The 17437-nt window shown below is 42.7% G+C and overlaps 1 protein-coding gene across 1 annotated transcript in view; it reads right to left on the bottom strand.

Annotated features, from left to right (window-relative positions):
• Window positions 1-717: 717 nt before the first annotated feature.
• Window positions 718-17437, bottom strand: part of nptx2a (neuronal pentraxin 2a) — a 90047-nt gene continuing 73327 nt past the window's right edge. The window contains exons 3-6 of the mRNA XM_062985050.1: window positions 12845-13061; window positions 11258-11502; window positions 3613-3792; window positions 718-1460 (exon numbers count right to left, since the gene is read on the bottom strand). Coding sequence (XP_062841120.1) covers window positions 1233-1460; window positions 3613-3792; window positions 11258-11502; window positions 12845-13061 — 870 coding nt within the window. The 3' untranslated portion in view covers window positions 718-1232. The remainder of the gene's footprint in view (window positions 1461-3612; window positions 3793-11257; window positions 11503-12844; window positions 13062-17437) is intronic.

Raw genomic sequence — 17437 nt, 5'->3', positions numbered from 1 at the left:
GAATTGCCCTATAGGTGAATGTGTGTATGTCTGTCTGCCCCCCCCCCCCCCCCCCCCCCTCCTTCCTCCCGGACCTCATTGGATAAGCAGTTAAGAAAATGTGAGTGAGTGAGTGTGAGTGTACTACTGGGGAGAAATTTCATTTACCTTGTGTGGTGGAGAAGATGCTTTTTTTGCTGTAATCGTATAGCGGGGACTCTTTCGAAGCCATAACTAAGCACTAGAACTTGCAAAAATGAAGCATAAAACATAAAGAAAGGCGGGAACAAAGCGAGCCTCCTGACAAAATAGTTAGACAAAGTAGCTAGTGGACCATTACTGAACTACTGGTCTTTTTAAACGATCAGAACGGACATTCGATTTCCCAGATTTTGTCCGTTAAATCCGAAATCTGTTCAATGGAGGTCTGTTAAATCGAGGTTCCTCTGTGCCTACATTGCCTCTCTGTTCCTAGCTAAAGCCGACCAGCTGTTATAGTTCAATTCACTTCGCTTGATGGTAATACTGCAAAAGATGGCATCTAGTTAAAAGCCATAGACAGGAAAGCGAATGTTCCCTATTACTTATAACATGTAAACATACACACACTCACTCACACTCACAACTGTGTACACAGAGTCACCTTTGGGTTTGTAGACAGATTTGCATATTCGTAGACTTTTTTTTTCATTTATGCATCTTTTTTAAAAGGACAATCGTTCTGCTCGAGCCCTCAGGTTGATGAAGGTGCTTGTTTAAAAAGCTTGTTTATTGTCCTGTATAGGACTGAACAAAAAAAGCAAAACCTAAACATTCATGCAGTTTGATTAAACAGCAGTAATCTACAATTCCACTGATTCATCTCATGTTGAAATGATTCTTTATGAGGAATTGATGCTTTTGTTCTGAATCGTGAGCAACACAAAAGCATACCGAACGTCAACAAGAGGCCGAAGCTTGCAAAGTAAAAAAAAAAAAAAATGTTCGAACGAACTGAGCGTACTTTTTCTATTTCACACGTCACGATTACTTTATGCGTTGGCCTTGCTGAAAACAAAAACCTCAACATAAGAAACGTTACAACAAAAACAGCAGAACTGAAGAGAAATCAGCCAGGAAGAAGAACGGTGAGCACAGTGAATACTGTTTCATCAGATGCTTGTGTCCCCTACACAATGGTCCCGAAGCAGCCCGGTGAGGTGTTTTACCTCCGAAAATAATAACGTCTCGATAGCTTGAGCTTGAGCTTGAGCTTACGAGTCAAACAGACGGTCCTCGCATATCTCCAGTGCTGCTTTTGTGGCTCCTCCGAACACTTCCACGTTTGTGTCTATCCAGGGCACGACGTTTCCAGGCATGTAGGCTGAGCAGTTGGCCATGTTGGAGATGTCTATGGGGCGCAAAACTCGATCCCACATGTTGAAGTGGCTTAGCTCTCCGACGAAAGCCTGTGTGGCATCAAACCTTCCCCCAACGATGTCCTGTCGAGGAAAAAAGAGCATAGGTTGACAAACACATTGGTAAAATACATCATACGGCCAAATGAATATGAACGTCTGACCATTCTTGGTGCATGGATGCCATGACCCCAGACCCCCATAGGTGAACTTTGGCAGGTACACAAGGCAGGTATTTATTTTATTTTTTATGCATTTGCCCCCTTTTCTCCCAATTTAGCATAGCCAATCTGCTGCTGGGGACCCCAACGGTGTCAAAGGAGGGTGTATATTTGCCTGACACACACTCCCTCTGATGTGTGTGCAGCCCACCAATCCCTTCTTGTTCTCCCATACTTGATGGATTTGGGCATGAGGCCGGCTTCGTGTACGGAGAGCCACGCCTCAATCTTTGCACTTTATGTATAGCTGCCCTGGACAACCAAGGTCTTTGCACAGTGTTGATACCCCCACCCCTTAGTCCCCACTCCTTGCACAGTGTTGATAACCCCACCCCTTACACAGTGTTGATACCCCCACCCCTTAGTCCCCACTCCTTGCACAGTGTTGATACCCCCACCCCTTAGTCCCCACTCCTTGCACAGTGTTGATAACCACACCCCTTACACAGTGTTGATACCCCCACCCCTTAGTCCCCACTCCTTGCACAGTGTTGATACCCCCACCCCTTAGTCCCCACTCCTTGCACAGTGTTGATAACCCCACCCCTTGCACAGTGTTGATAACCCCACCCCTTAGTCCCCACTCCTTGCACAGTGTTGATAACCCCACCCCTTAGTCCCCACTCCTTGCAGTGTTGATAACCCCACCCCTTACACAGCGTTGATACCCCCACCCCTTAGTCCCCACTCCTTGCAGTGTTGATAACCCCACCCCTTACACAGCGTTGATACCCCCACCCCTTAGTCCCCACTCCTTGCAGTGTTGATAACCCCACCCCTTACACAGTGTTGATACACCCACCCCTTAGTCCCCACTCCTTACACAGTGTTGATACCCCCACCCCTTAGTCCCCACTCCTTGCACAGTGTTGATAACCCCACCCCTTACAGTGTTGATACCCCCACCCCTTAGTCCCCACTCCTTGCACAGTGTTGATAACCCCACTCCTTACACAGTGTTGATACCCCCACCCCTTAGTCCCCACTCCTTACACAGCGTTGATAACCCTACCTCTTACACAGAGTTTTTGTCTGCTGTAGGCATTAGCCAATTGTGTCTGCTAGGGGCGCCCAGCCGACCGGTGGCAGAACCGAGATTCAAACCCGGGAGCTCAGAATCTCAGCACTGGTGTGCTAGCTGGTGTGTATCCTGCTGTGCCGTTTGGGCAACCCACAAGGAAGGTATAAACTACACAGGGCTCCAATTCATCGAAGGGCTTTAATAAACCCCCCCCCACCACCACCACCTTTCAGGACTTACATAATCATGTCTGTGTAGACGCCCGGCTGGCAAATAACGCTGCTGAGACTTTAACCTACATCTTAGTGGTGGTGGGTTGGGATAATAGACCGCTGCACCACCCGAGCGCCCTCAGAAATTGGTTCTTAAAATTAGATTTAGATGAAGCTATTTAGCAACAAATAATTTCATACACAACTTGTATATACAATTACATTTACAGCATTTAGCAACTGCTTTTATCCAATACAAGCAACTGAGGGCTAAGGGCCTTGCTCAGGGGCCAAATCATGGCAACCTGGCAGTGGTAGGGCTTAAACCAGTGACCTAACAGTCACTAACTCTGAACCATAACCACTGAGCACAGGGTCAGCCCCTGGAGCTGAGAGGGTTAAGAGGGGGCTTTGCTTAAAGGCCCAAGACTGGCTGCATGGCAGAGCCAGGATTCAAACCCTCAACCTTCTGACTAATAGTCTAAAGCTGTACCCACTAGGCTTCCACTGTATATGTGGGACAAACTGTATTATTGCCATACAGCCAACAAAACTGAACTAAATATCACTATTAGACTGAAGAAGAATTCCCCCCTCCCCCTGTTCCTTAAAATGTAACATCCCTTGAGATTACTCACTCGCTTTGTGTTGTGTAATGGTGGCATGGCGGCGCAGTTGTAAAGGAAAGACATGACGTCTTTTACTCCTAGCGTGCGAACACTTGCTCTATTTATTTCTTATCGCTCCCTTAAGAGGCTTTTAAGTCTTTCTTTTGCTCCTACCTGTTCTTGGCCCAGTATGATCACTCCTCCAGGTTTAATTGGATGCCAGGGGGCCAGGTTCTCCCCAGTGCCCAGCCTCTCGCCGTCTTGATAGGCCTCCCAGAAGCCGTCTCGGGTCGTCCAGGTGATGCAGATGTGATGCCATCGGCCGTCACCTACAGACAACGGCAGCTGAGCCACCTGCAGAGTGGAACGGTCGATACGTTATAGATTATAGAGACTGTTTATATGTCTAGAGTAATTCAGAAAGAAGAATGAGTTGTTGTGATACTGTACAGTATTGGACATCATTAAAACAGCACTGTCAATATTTGTATTCATTAAGTAAATATATAAAGAAATATATTAGTGCAGTGTTGGGCTCTGGGTAAAGTACAAGCAGATTAGTTCATTTAAATTCTATCCAAGCAATTGTTTATAGTTATGTGTTGCTAAATTAAAGAAAGTGTTCTCCTCTCATCTTCTCATTATGCTTTGCAAAAATAAATAATACAATCCATGAGTGTGTTTAGCATGCACAGCACAATGCTCTGTCTGTCACAATTGTGACATTTGAATGCCTAATTATTGCCTTACAGATGATTGCAATTAACACTTTAATTGTATTTTCTGTTGTCTTTATGCCATTTTCACCGATCAACCATAACATTAAAACCACCTCCGTGTTTCTACACTCACTGTCCATTTTTTTTAGCTCCACTTACCACATAGAAGCACTGGCTGTAGTCCATATACTGTATTTATCTACATACCTTTTTTGCCTGCTTTCACCCTGTTCTTCGATGGTCAGGACCCCCACAGGACCACTACAGAGCAGGTATTATTTAGGTGGTGGATCATTCTCAGCACTGCAGTGACACTGACATGGTGGTGGTGTGTTAGTGTGTGTTGTGCTGGTATGAGTGGATTAGACACAGCAGCGCTGCTGGAGTTTTTAAATACCGTGTCCACTCACTGTCCACTCTATTAGACACTCCTACCTAGTTGGTCCACCTTGTAGATGTAAAGTCAGAGACGATCGCTCATCTATTGCTGCTGTTTGAGTTGGTCATCTTCTAGACCTTCATCATGGGCCACAGGACGCTGCCCACGGGGCGCTGTTGGCTGGATATTTTTGGTTGGTGGACTATTCTCAGTCCAGTAGTGACAGTGAGGTGTTTAAAGACTCCATCAGCATTGCTGTGTCTGATCCACTCATACCAGCACAACACACACTAACACACCACCACCATGTCAGTGTCACTGCAGTGCTGAGAATATCCACCACCTAAATAATACCTGCTCTCTGGTGGTCCTGTGGGGGTCCTGACCATTAAAGAACAGGGTGAAAGCAGGCTAACAAAGCATGTAGAGAAACAGATGGACTACAGTCAGTAATTGTAGAACTTCAAAGTGCTTCTATATGGTAAGTGGAGCTGATAAAATGGACAGTGAGTGTAGAAACAAGGAGGTGGTTTTAATGTTATGGCTGATCAGTGTACAGGCATGTCTACATACATGATGGGTTGGCAACCTGTTCGAGATGTGTTACTGGATTGCACCCAGTGAAATCAGAAATCAGATGCACCACAACCCTGATCAGGAAATGCAGAGGTAAACCATGAAAATAAAAAAATAATCAGGTTATATTTAAAAATCATTGAAAGGGAAGCTGATTTTTGCTAATGCATGAAAAGGCTGATGAAGGCTGATTAATTGTGCCGATATTTAATAATCATCATTTGCTTAATCTACTGCAGTTAGGTAACAACATGGTTTTAATCTGCACTGCCCACACCCAACACTGTGCAACAGTATGCACTGTGAATTGATATTTAAGTCGTGACATGCAACATATGGCTTGCACAGCACATAGTGGGTTTATCGTGAGCTGTATTGAAAACTTCCCTGTAATTAAATTCACTCTGGCAGTAGCTCATGTGTTTACCTCATAGGCTCACACACGCAAACACAAACACGCACACATACACGCTCACATGTATAATGCATGCTAAAGCAGAAAGCCGTAGGCCCAGCTGCCTTTCTCAATAAGCAAAATGCCAAACTGACACAGCCTAGGAGTCGTATCATGGGAATTATTTAGGCAGCCGTGCTTTCTCTCTCGCTTTTCTCTCCCTCTCTCTCGAGACCTGCAGGGCATATGCAGCAGGGGACAGACATGCAGATATCTAATGATTTTTGCAATTTATGGCAACCGGACTTTACGAATCTCAAACGTCTAATAAAAATAAAAGTGAATTGAGCAGGTAGGACAATTTGATAAAGTGTTACAAGATTATAACAGGTTGGCCACTATTAAAAGTTACTGTGCACAAAGGTATTGACTGGTGTTTATTACGTTATATGTAATTATAAAATTTTGCTGTGTAGGCTCTTGATTGACACAGATGTAAATTACACTAACCCACTACTGCTGGGATCTAGGGTTCGAATCCTCAGCAGTGCTATCAGCCAGTCTGCAAATGTCTGCATATAGACATGATTGGCTATGTCTCGGAGGGGGGACTGGCTGCGACCCCGCAATAGATTGGTGTCCTGTCCAGGGTGTGTCACTGGATTGCGCTTATTGATTCCAGGGAAACCGGACCAACCATGACCCTAACCTTCATTAAAAGCAAAACGAGTGGATCAGACTAGCTCTAGGTGTTCGAGAAAATGCATGTGTGATGGTGTGAAGCCAGGTCAAGGATTAGTGTCCTGTCCTGACTGTGATGGTGCCAGACCCGCTGCAGTCCTGACCAGAATGAAGCTAGTTAGTGACAATAAATACAGTATGTATGTAAAAATCTGCTGATTCAAATGTATTAATTGTTACACAAATGGACGTTTCATGTGGGTATTTATAAGACTGACATGAGAAATTCTACCCAGGGAGCCACTTTTAATAAAACCCATTAAGAACTTGGAAGGCAGACTCAGCTTTTATGACAAACAGTCTTGACCAGGGCCAGGATTCATCTCTCGATTTGATATAGTGGTGAAGTCTCATGGTACTGACAAATTCAAACAAATCAAAACACATCAAGCCATGAAGATCTTTATGGCCCTTGCTTGGTGCACAGGGGTATACTCATGCTCGAACGAGAAAGTGATTTTCCCAAACTGTTGCTACAAATTTGGAATCTCACTATATAAATATTTTATATCGTTTATTTTACACACATATTGGCTCCAGATATACCTAAAGCACACACCTAAAAAACCTAATAATTAGGAGTAGAGATGTACCGATCGGGGTTGTTTTCAGAGCAATCGGCCGATAGCCAATGCCGATCGGGGGTGGGGGGGCGGGTGTTCAACCTGTGGGGTGCGAGTGCCTGACCAGGGGGTGTGGCGGCATTGCGAGATTTTTTTTACTTCTAAAACTAAAGCAATTCATTTTTCACCCACGGGAGACATATCTCATTAGTCTAACTGACCACGCTCACACGTTAGATGTTATCCAGTTCAGTCTGAAAAAACCTTAAAAATAGGAAGAACAGTGAAGATAAAGCGGTGACAGAAGCATTGACGTGTGTGTGCCTTTAAGAGAGACGCTCTGTTCACAGTATCGATATAAGTGATTCATGAGTCGATTCATTTTATGCGAAGCGTAAGTTTCTCTTCTCAGTTATCTCTCCGTGTTTACTGTTATTAATTAATGTCGTGGTTTTAAATAAACACCAGCTACTACAGAACATTTTGTGTGACTCTCTTACATTAAAAAGCTTCATTAAAAAGCTCAATTAAACTGCTATTACCACAGATCTGTAACCGAGTCAGACTCGTTCCGTCTGTGGAGCTAAAAGTTTTCTGTCAGTCAGAGCAGATGATCCTGAACTATGTATGATGCACAATTTATGTTATTTTAGGTCGTGAAGAGCTTTCACTGTGGTTTCTGTACGATGGTTGATGAATGGTGATGTGATGGTTGGTGCTTTGTAGCTCAAAGTCTGGATCAATCCACTGAGCTGTTAAGCTTAACATGGTCTTTATATATCACATGATCGGATCGGCTACATTTGTGAAATATCGCCGATCGCCGATAGCATATTTTGATTCAAAATGTATATCGATTTATAGCCGATCGATCGTTCCATCTCTAATTAGGGGGGGTGTCTACATACTTTCCGAGATATAGTTTATGTTTAATCAGCTAGGAAGGACTGACAAAGCATGCACTGTGCAGAGCCGGACATGCCTATAGTCCAGCAACTACAGTGGGGGCCAAAAGTTTGAAACTACTAGTAAAATGCTTCTACACTTATTTGAAGACCAAAGAAGATCTATGAGTGCTGACTGTTATGGACTTTCCTCCAGTCATTCAACATAGGTCCCATTAGGCTTCTTTTGCATGATACGCGGCAAAACGGTAATGCACTGGTTACGCCACTGTTTCCCTACCACCAATAGAGGTGGTGCCCCAGAATGCACTGGGGGGGTTCGGTTCGGGCACCTCCACGACATGAACTAAACCCCCCACCACACTATGAACCCCCCCCCCCCCCCCCCCATTGACTGCACTCGCCTGGTCGTTATTATTATATTACAATATTTTCGTTGAGCAAAATATTAAAAGAGAGTGAATACCTTAAATTCATTCTGATCAGCTATCGACATACAGCATACTGTATATATAGTAGGAAGTGATAATTAATTCAACTTCAATAATTCAAACAAAACCTGTGACAGTGGGAGAAAAATACGGCATGGTGACTAGTGAGCTGTGAAATAGGGAGGCTGGGTTTGTATTTAGATAGATTGTAGCAATCCCACGTTTCCCAATTCTGGAAATGCTAGTTGTGGTTTTGTAGCTCTTTAATAAGATTCTATGGGGCCTTTAATTAAAGCAATACAGTTTCATAACCCATTTCCATTTTTCTATCTTCTTACACTTCAAAATGACGACCATTGACTGAGCATATGTCCACAGCCTCAAGGTTAACGAAGTTCAAAACGCTTATCATGTGAAAGCAGCCTTTAAGGGGGCAACATACCAAATACTAAAAAGTTCTGCACTTCATGCAAGTGCTTTCTAAAGATTACTACAACCCCTGGCAAAAATTATGGAATCACCACTCTTGGAAGATGTTCTTTCAATTGCTTAATTTTGTAGAAAAAAAATAAATCACAGACATGCCACAAAACTATCATTTCTCAAACTGTCAACCCTCTGGCATTAAGAAACAATAAAAAAAGAAACAAATATAATAGTTGTGGTCAGTCACAATTGCTTTTTTTTTAGATCAAGTAGAGGAAAAAAATATGGAATCACTCAAATCTGAGGAAAAAATTATGGAATCATTAGAAAACACTGCACCATTATTACTTTGTTGCACCACCTCTGGCTTTTATAATGGTTTAAACTCTCTGAGGCATGGAGTTAACTAATGACAAACAGTATTCTTCATCAATCTGCCTTCAACTGTCTCTTGCTGTTGCCAGATCAGCTTTGCAGGTTGGAACCTTGTCATTGACCATTTTCTTCAATTTCCACCAGAGATTTTCAAATGGATTGAGATCCGGACTATTTGCAGGCCATGCCATTGACATTATATGTTTTCTTGAAGGAAAGTTTTCACGTCCTTTGCCCTATGGCAAGATGCATTATCATCTTGAAAAATGAAGTCATCATCACCAAACATCCTTTCAACTGATGGAATAAGAAAAGCGTCCAAAATTTCAATGTGGACTTTGGCATTTATTGAAGACCATCTCCCCTGTGCCTTTACCCGACATGCAGGCCCATATCATCAACAACTGTGGAAATTAACATGTTTTCTTTAGGCAGTTATCTTCATAAATTTCATTGGACAGACACCAAACAAAAGTTCCAGCATCATCACCTTGCCCAATGCAGATTCGCGATTCATCACTGAAGATCACTTTTATCCAGTCACCCACAGTCCACGATTGCTTTTCTTTAGCCTACTTTAACCTTGTTCTTTTCTTTTTAGGTGTTAATGATGGCTTTTGTTTGGCTTTTCTGTATGTAAATCCCATTTCTTTTAGGTGATTTCTTACAGTTCAGTCACAGACATTGACTCCACTTTCCGGCCACTTGTTTCTCATTTGTTTTGTTGTGCATTTTCTGTTTTCAAGACATATTGCTTTAAGTTTTCTATCTTGACGCTTTGATGTCTTCCTTGGTCTACCAGTATGCTTCCCTTTTACAACCTTCCCATTTTGTTTGTACTTGGTCCAGATTTTAAACACAGCTTACTGGGAACAACCAACATCTTTTGCGACATTCCACAATGATTTATCTTCTTGAAGGAGTTTTATAATCCTCTCATTTGTTTCAACTGACATATCTTGTGTTGGAACCATGATTCATGACAATCTGCTTTGTGCAACAGCTCTCCGAGGTGTAAGCACTCTTTTTAAATTGAAGAATAATTAGCAAATCTAATCTGCTGCAGATGTTTTGTTTTTAAACTGCAAATTACAGAGTGATTCCATAATTTTTTCCTCAGATTTGAGTGATTCCATATTTTTTTCCTCTACTTGATCTAAAAAAAGCAATTGTGACTGACCACAACTATTATATTTGTTTCTTTTTTTTACTGTTTCTTAATGCCAGAAGGTTGACATTTTGAAAAATGATAGTTTTGTGGCATGTCTGTGATTTATTTTTTTTCTACAAAATTAAACAATTGACAGAACATCTTCCAAGAGTGGTGATTCCATAATTTTTGCCAGGGGTTGTATTAGCTATAAACTTAAATGGTTACAGTAACTGTGATTTGGAAAGTAAAATATTGTATAAAATATAATAAAAGTGCAAAATATTTTCACTATATAAGTAAACAGTTTCTCAGACGCATCTGTAGAATTGATTTGCAAGCCACCTAAGCATTTAGCGCACACAACTAATTAAAACAATTCTAACACAATTAAAATGTCATTTGACTCCATAAATGTCCAGGTTAAAAAAAACAAACCACACAACTTTTACTAATGGATTATAAAGAGATTAATAAATATCTCAAATGGCTTGCGCTAGGGGTGTCTTTGTACGTAAATCATTGTTTTTGGGGTTGCAATTTGCCAGAATAATTGACTCATTTACCTGAAGGAGGGCTGATTGCATTGAGAATTTAAGTCTAGTCAATGCACAATATATTCTCAGGGTGCTTAAAAACTTTGCTGGGAGATCGGGTTGTAATAAAGTATGTGATGGTCGTTATAAAAAGCAAAGCACTTTGCTGCTTTAGAAACATTTATCCTTAATCCTAGGAGGTAAGTGCTCCGTTCAAGAGCACAGTGCAACTAAGACATGGACAGTATAAAACTAGGAAGTTGTGTAAGGTGTAATCATTTATGATATGATCAAAAAACATGTGGTTTGAAACCTTCCACGTGTTATTATCAATCATTTATGAGCATGGTTGGGTTTGGTTTGCTGTTTTGCGGAAAAACTGTGTGAGCGAATAGTCCAACCATTTAGAAACAAATTTTCTTGAGGCATTATTGCAGGTAACTTAGTAACATCACCATCTACAATCCATAACATTATTAAAAGATTCAGAAAATCCAGAGAAATCTCTGTGCATAAGGGCAAAGCTGAAAACCAATACTGAATGCACTATTAAAATACTAAAAACAGTTTGACAATGATCATATATGCAACTTTGCAGCTTTGTATCAAGGATTATTAACTCACCTTGTCATTGACAAGAAGCTCAATAGGGTTGGTGCCCCATTCTATAAGCACAATTTCATTGGCCTGTCCCGGGACGCCGTAGGAGAACGGTGTTCCGATGCCCGGACTTGCACTGGACTTGAGCCACATGCACACTGTAAAGGCATACATTTCCGGCAGGCTCTTCTTAAAACGCCCATACAAGTAGTTTGTCCGCAGCGGAAGAGACACCTTGAAGTCCTCTGGGGATTTGAATGCACTGTTACCTGTAAGAAGAAGGCAGATTGATGAATTTAATAGCTCTTAACATGAGTCAGTTTTATAATTTATTATGCAACAAAAAAAAGTTAATATCTGGATGGGATGGCAATTTCTGCTCATTAGTGAAATGTACGTCCTTTACCCTGTCCTCATTGCAGAAAATGGAAACTAAGCTCATAATGCCAGCTGAGTGATGGATAAACTGTTTATTCAACAAAGCCCGGGGCTGTGTGCTTCACAGTTGGAGCAGTATGGTAAGAGAAACAATTGACTGCCAACAATAAGCTATTTTATATGCAACTAGCACCAGAAAAATTATTTAGCCGCACCCATATTAACACTGCAAAGCTCTTGTTTGGGCCCAGTTAAAAAAATCACTTGTAAAACTCATGCAAGCACTGCAAGCTATTAGAAACATCGTAAAAACAAGAGGTGCAATCACAGAGGTACTTTTACAAGTACATATACACTGATCAGCCATAACATTAAAACCACCTCCTGGTTTCTACACACACTGTCCAATTTATCAGCTCCATTTACCATATAGAAGCACTTTATATTTCTACAATTACTGACTGTAGTCCATCTATTTCTCTACATAGTTTTTTAGCCTGCTTTCACCCTGTTTTTCAATGGTCAGGACCCCCACAGGACCACCACAGAGCAGGTATTATTTAGGTGGTGGATCATTCTCAGCACCGCAGTGACAGTGACATGGTGGTGGTGTGTTAGTGTGTGTTGTGCTGGTATGAGTTTTTAAATACTGTGTCCACTCACTGTCCACTCTATTAGACACTCCTACCTAGCTGGTCAACCTTGTAGATGTAAAGTCAGAGACGATCGCTCATCTATTGTTGCTGTTTGAGATGGTCATCTTCTAGACCTTCATCAGTGGTCACAGGATGCTGCCCACAGGGTGCTGTTGGCTGGATATTTTTGGTTGGTGGACTATTCTCAGTCCAGCAGTGACAGTGAGGTGTTTAAAAACTCCATCAGCGCTGCTGTGTCTTATCTACTCATACCAGCACAACACACACTAACACACCACCACCATGTCAGTGTCACTGCAGTGCTGAGAATGTGGTCCGAGAGTCCTGACCATTGAAGGACAGCATGAAAGGGGGCTAACAAAGTATGTAGAGAAACAGATGGACTACAGTCAGTAACTGTAGAACTACAAAGTGCTTCTATATGGTAAGTTGAGCTGATAAAATAGACAGTAAGTGTAGAAACAATGAGGCGGTTTGAATGTTATGGCTGATCGATGTACAGTATAGTGTATAGAAAAGGTAAAAAAAAAAATCTACATATAATGATGCAAAAAGCTACAGGCTAAGCATTGCGTACTTCTCTCTAGTTCGGTGATTCTCTCTAGCAGCGACTTGAGCGTGTTCTCTGTGTGCTGCCGGTGAGCCAAGGTCTCATTGTAGAGCTGGCTCTTCTCCTCCTCCAGCTCAGCCACTCTCCTCAATAATTGACTCTCGAGAGTGCCCAGGCGGCGCTTCAACAGGTCACGTAGCTCGCTGGGAAATGGTGAACCAGACACGTTCGTGTGCAACTGCTGCTGCATGAGAAAAGCAATACAACTTTAATCAGCATCTGTTATTGCAGGGACTACACCTCACTCTTAAGCGCATAAGCCTATACACAAATATCAATGGGGTTTCACTTCATCAAAAAATCAAATCAAGCTTTTTTTGTTTGGATTGGTAGATGCACATAAGCATCACGCACTACACAGGATGTGTAACTAAAGGAATACAATTTGGAATATCCATATCTGTATATTTGTGTGGACTTTTGATTTCCTTTTTTTTCACACTTGGGGCTCAAGTGCATTTTCACTCGCAGTCATGCTGTGTGGATTGTGTGTCTCCATAATGATTTTTTTTCCACCCACTGGGATACCATTATGGATTTTGTGAAAGCATACAGGTGGCAGTTTTATGTCACATTATAAAGCATTATAGTATTATTATTAAAGTGATATTATGATCATCAACAGGTGTCAGAGCTATTATAGTCTTGCAAGCCAGACTGCTGATTATTGATAGAGACTGTGACAGTGTCCGTTCACTGCCTGCTAGAGACTAGAGACTATTTGGGTCTGTCTATAAACCTACTGAGCTCTCTACATAGACGGCATTTTACGTCATCCTATGCGCACTTCTGAGAAGATGCCTGTCTTAAATCTTAGATACCTTAAAATGCTGCCTACTAATGCCAAGTTCACACTCGTCAGGTCGCTGTACATTTCACACTACACGACTGGATCTCTTGTAATCGTGAGTCTTTCAAGTCGGTTAGTCGGTGGTTTTCACACTACACGACTGATCGGCGATAGGGGGTTTCACACTACATGATCTATCACCAACTGGAATCGCAGCCGAGCTTCTCTGGTCTCCCGAACTACGTTTTGTCATGAAAACAAATGCGAGAAATGACGGAAGGTTTAACGATACCACGTCCATAAATGCACGACAACAAGTAGCGAGCGATCAAAGTTTGTGCGCTGATGTGCAGCGTAAAAGCAAGTAGAAAAAATAAATGAATCCGAGTGGATTGGGTTACGCAAACATCATGGATTGTTCTATAGTGAGTTGTAGGTTAATAAATATTTTTTGTAATGCAGCGCTGATGTTATGCTTTGTAGAGAACGATAAGGTCAGAAACACTGTAAAACGTGTGTGCCGATGTATTCTGATATAAACTATATTCCCACCTTTTTACAACTCCTACCCTGCGTTTCCCCTCACCTCGTATCTTGCGTTCTCATTGGCTGTTCGACACAGCACTCATTGCCAGTCGGCCGACTCATACCCAGACATTTGACAAGCTAGATATCTCTCTTCAGTCGCCGAGTGCTCGGAGAGCCGCTCGGATCGAGTTGTTGAGTAGTTCACACATAGCGATTGAGAGCTGAGTTTTGATTGCCGAGCGAACGCCGAGTTGCTCCCGAGCCGGCCCCAAATCTACGTCTGACCAGTCGGCGAGTGAAAATCAGGGCAAAAATCGTGTAGTGTGAACTACGCATAAGGTGCCTTATTTTGAGCAATATTCTGACTGAATAATGATAAAGCATCCTATGTTTAATCAGCGATAAAGACAATCCCAGCATTCAGTGTGGCACAACTTTTCTCACAAAAAATGTTCAACTATGGCGGAAGTTATTTTCAAAAGTAAATAAATTCTCATTGATTTGTAATTTGTATAAAGGTGTATACATAGTGTAGCGTCGGCACAGGCTTTACCCAGAAAGCCTTGCGGCAGTGGTGTCTAAGCTCACCGTGGCCGTGTATCCCGTTGTCGGGATTGTGGTGGCTGCGGTGAGGGTTGGGTAAGTAGCTTATATGTTTGTCTGTTGTATGAATGTATGTGTGTATGAATGAGTGTCTGTCCCTAAACCACTGAATGAACTGTCAAAGGCAGCTCACTCGCGGCCCTGACGCTATCCTTCCTGCTCGCCGGCGCCACATTGGTGTCAGAAGTGGGATTGTGATGTTTGGGTGGCTCTGGTGGTTCGGTGGGCCAATATGCCCGATCTGTCTGAGTGCGCTGGCCTTGGGGTTGTTGCAGGGGCATGGAAAGCCAGGTGTAGCAGGGGGTGGAAACAGCGGCTCGGCAGTGTAATGGGGTGAGGTCCGGACATGGAGCCACCCAGTGGACGCTGGTGAGTGGGTCACCGGGATGGTTGACCATTAGGGAGGGGGCAGTGTAGCGTCGGCACAGGCTTTACCCAGAAAGCCTTGCGGCAGTGGTGTCTAAGCTCACCGTGGCCGTGTATCCCGTTGTCGGGAGTGGGGTGGCTGCGGTGAGGGTTGGGTAAGTAGCTTATATGTTTGTCTGTTGTATGAATGTATGTGTGTATGAATGGGTGTCTGTCCCTAAACCACTGAATGAACTGCCAAAGGCAGCTCACTCGCGGCCCTGACGCTATCCTTCCTGCTCGCCGGCGCCACAATATGATTTATTGCAAATTTGGGTTTGTCAGTGTCAATGTAACAGTTTGGGGTGCACAGAGGCATATGTTAGCTGGCATGCTAGTGAGTTGTGTAACATCAGCTAATTGGTTTAAATGGCCTGAGGATAACTGTGTTTGTTAGCTTGTTAAGCCAAACCCTTGGGGACAGTAAATGGGGACAGTAAATGCTGTCTACGTAGTGCATTTAAATAATTCGCCTTATAAGTTTAATGTCTAATTAGAATCCTCTAAGCAGGCAGCTGCCTAGGCTAGGTAGGCAGTGCGCAGCAAGGCAGATCACTAGGTTTTCAGACAGACTCTTTGTCTCAGTCTGGACAGACTGTGAGGTAGAAGTGACCAGATGCAGCTAAATCTAGATTCAACTACATCTAACTAAATGAACTAAATCAGCATAGACTGTTGACATTAGTGCTTTAAAAGTTAATATAGCTATTAATTTTAGGACTAACTGGTTCTTATCTCTATTTCCCATGTTGAATCATGTTAAATACTTGAAGTATGGGTAGACTGTCCAGCTTAGGAGTTGTTGACAAAGCCTTAGCAAAACTGAATATTGCAAAACATAGCATGTATAGTAAAAATTGTGACCACGACTACTGGCTGGAGAAGTGAAAAAGTGTTATGTGGAGTTTGAAAATTGCTTTGACATGCATTCTTTTATTTCCCATGTTAGATAATATTTGTGATGTCATGGATCCACATACAGTATATGGACACAACTCATAATCACTGAATTTGGGCTGTTTCATTCAGTCCTGTTGCCACGGGTGTATAAAATCAAGCACCTGGCTATGCAGTCTGCCTTTACAGACATTTGTGAATGAATAGATCTATCTAAGGAGCTCAATGAGTTCAAGCTTAGTTCTGTAATAAGATACCACTGCTGCAACAAGTACGTTTGCAATTTTTTCCTCCAAGATATTCCACATTTAACTGTGAGTGGTGCATTTAAAAAAGTGGAAGCATTTAGAAACCACACCAACACAGCCACAAAGCAGCAGACCACGTAAAGCTGAAGAGCAGCGTCACCGAGTGCTGAGGTGTATGGTGTTTAAAAGCATCACCAACGCTCTGATGACTCAACTGCAGAGTTTCAAACCTCCTCTGGCATTAACATCAGCACAAAAACTGAATGCCGGTTACCTCATGGCATGAGTTTCCATGGCCAAGCAGCTTTACATCACCAAGCACAACGCCAAGTGTCAGATAGAGTGGTTTAAAGCAGCCCTCCCCAACCTTTTTTGCACCACGGACCGGTTTCATATAAGATATAATTTCACGGACCGGTGAGGGCGGGATGATTTAAAATAGAACTATAGAATGGAAAATCAGTGTGAATCCTGAGCTTTTTTCGATGCAACGAGACGCTGCTCCCAACTAGTGGTGATTGGAGACAATAACACCCGAAAACTGTTGGAAATTGAATTGCTCTTGTAGCGATCTCCCGGTACCAGTCCACGGCCCAGTGGTTCTGGACCACTGGTTTAAAGCATACTGCAACTGGACTCCGGAGCAGTGGAAATGTGTTGACAAGTGACAAATCATGCTTTATTATCTGGCAGTCTGATGGATGAGTCTGGGTTAGGCGAATGCCCGGAGAATGTTACCTGCCTGGCAGCATTGTACCAGCTGTAACATTTGCTAAAATAGGGATAATGCAGTGGGCCTGGCTCCTTAGTTCCAGTGAAGGGAAATCGAAATGCTTAAGCATACAAATACAAATGGAACCGTTTGGGCAAGGCCATTTTCTGTTCCTGCATGACTGTGCACAAGTGCGCAATGCTTAGTCCAAAAATACATGGTTGGGTGAGATGGTCTGGAAGAACTTGACTGACCTACACTGAGCACTGAGCACTGACCGCAACCAGCACATCAAACACCTTTGGGAAGAACTAGAATGGAAACTGTGAGTCAAGTTCTCGTCCAACATCAGTGCCCGACCTCACAGAGGCTGTTCT

Source organism: Trichomycterus rosablanca, chromosome 22, assembly GCF_030014385.1.
Source record: "Trichomycterus rosablanca isolate fTriRos1 chromosome 22, fTriRos1.hap1, whole genome shotgun sequence".
NCBI lineage: Eukaryota > Metazoa > Chordata > Actinopteri > Siluriformes > Trichomycteridae > Trichomycterus > Trichomycterus rosablanca.
Note: the sequence above shows the minus strand (reverse complement) of the source record. Positions and strands in the feature narration are given on the sequence as shown.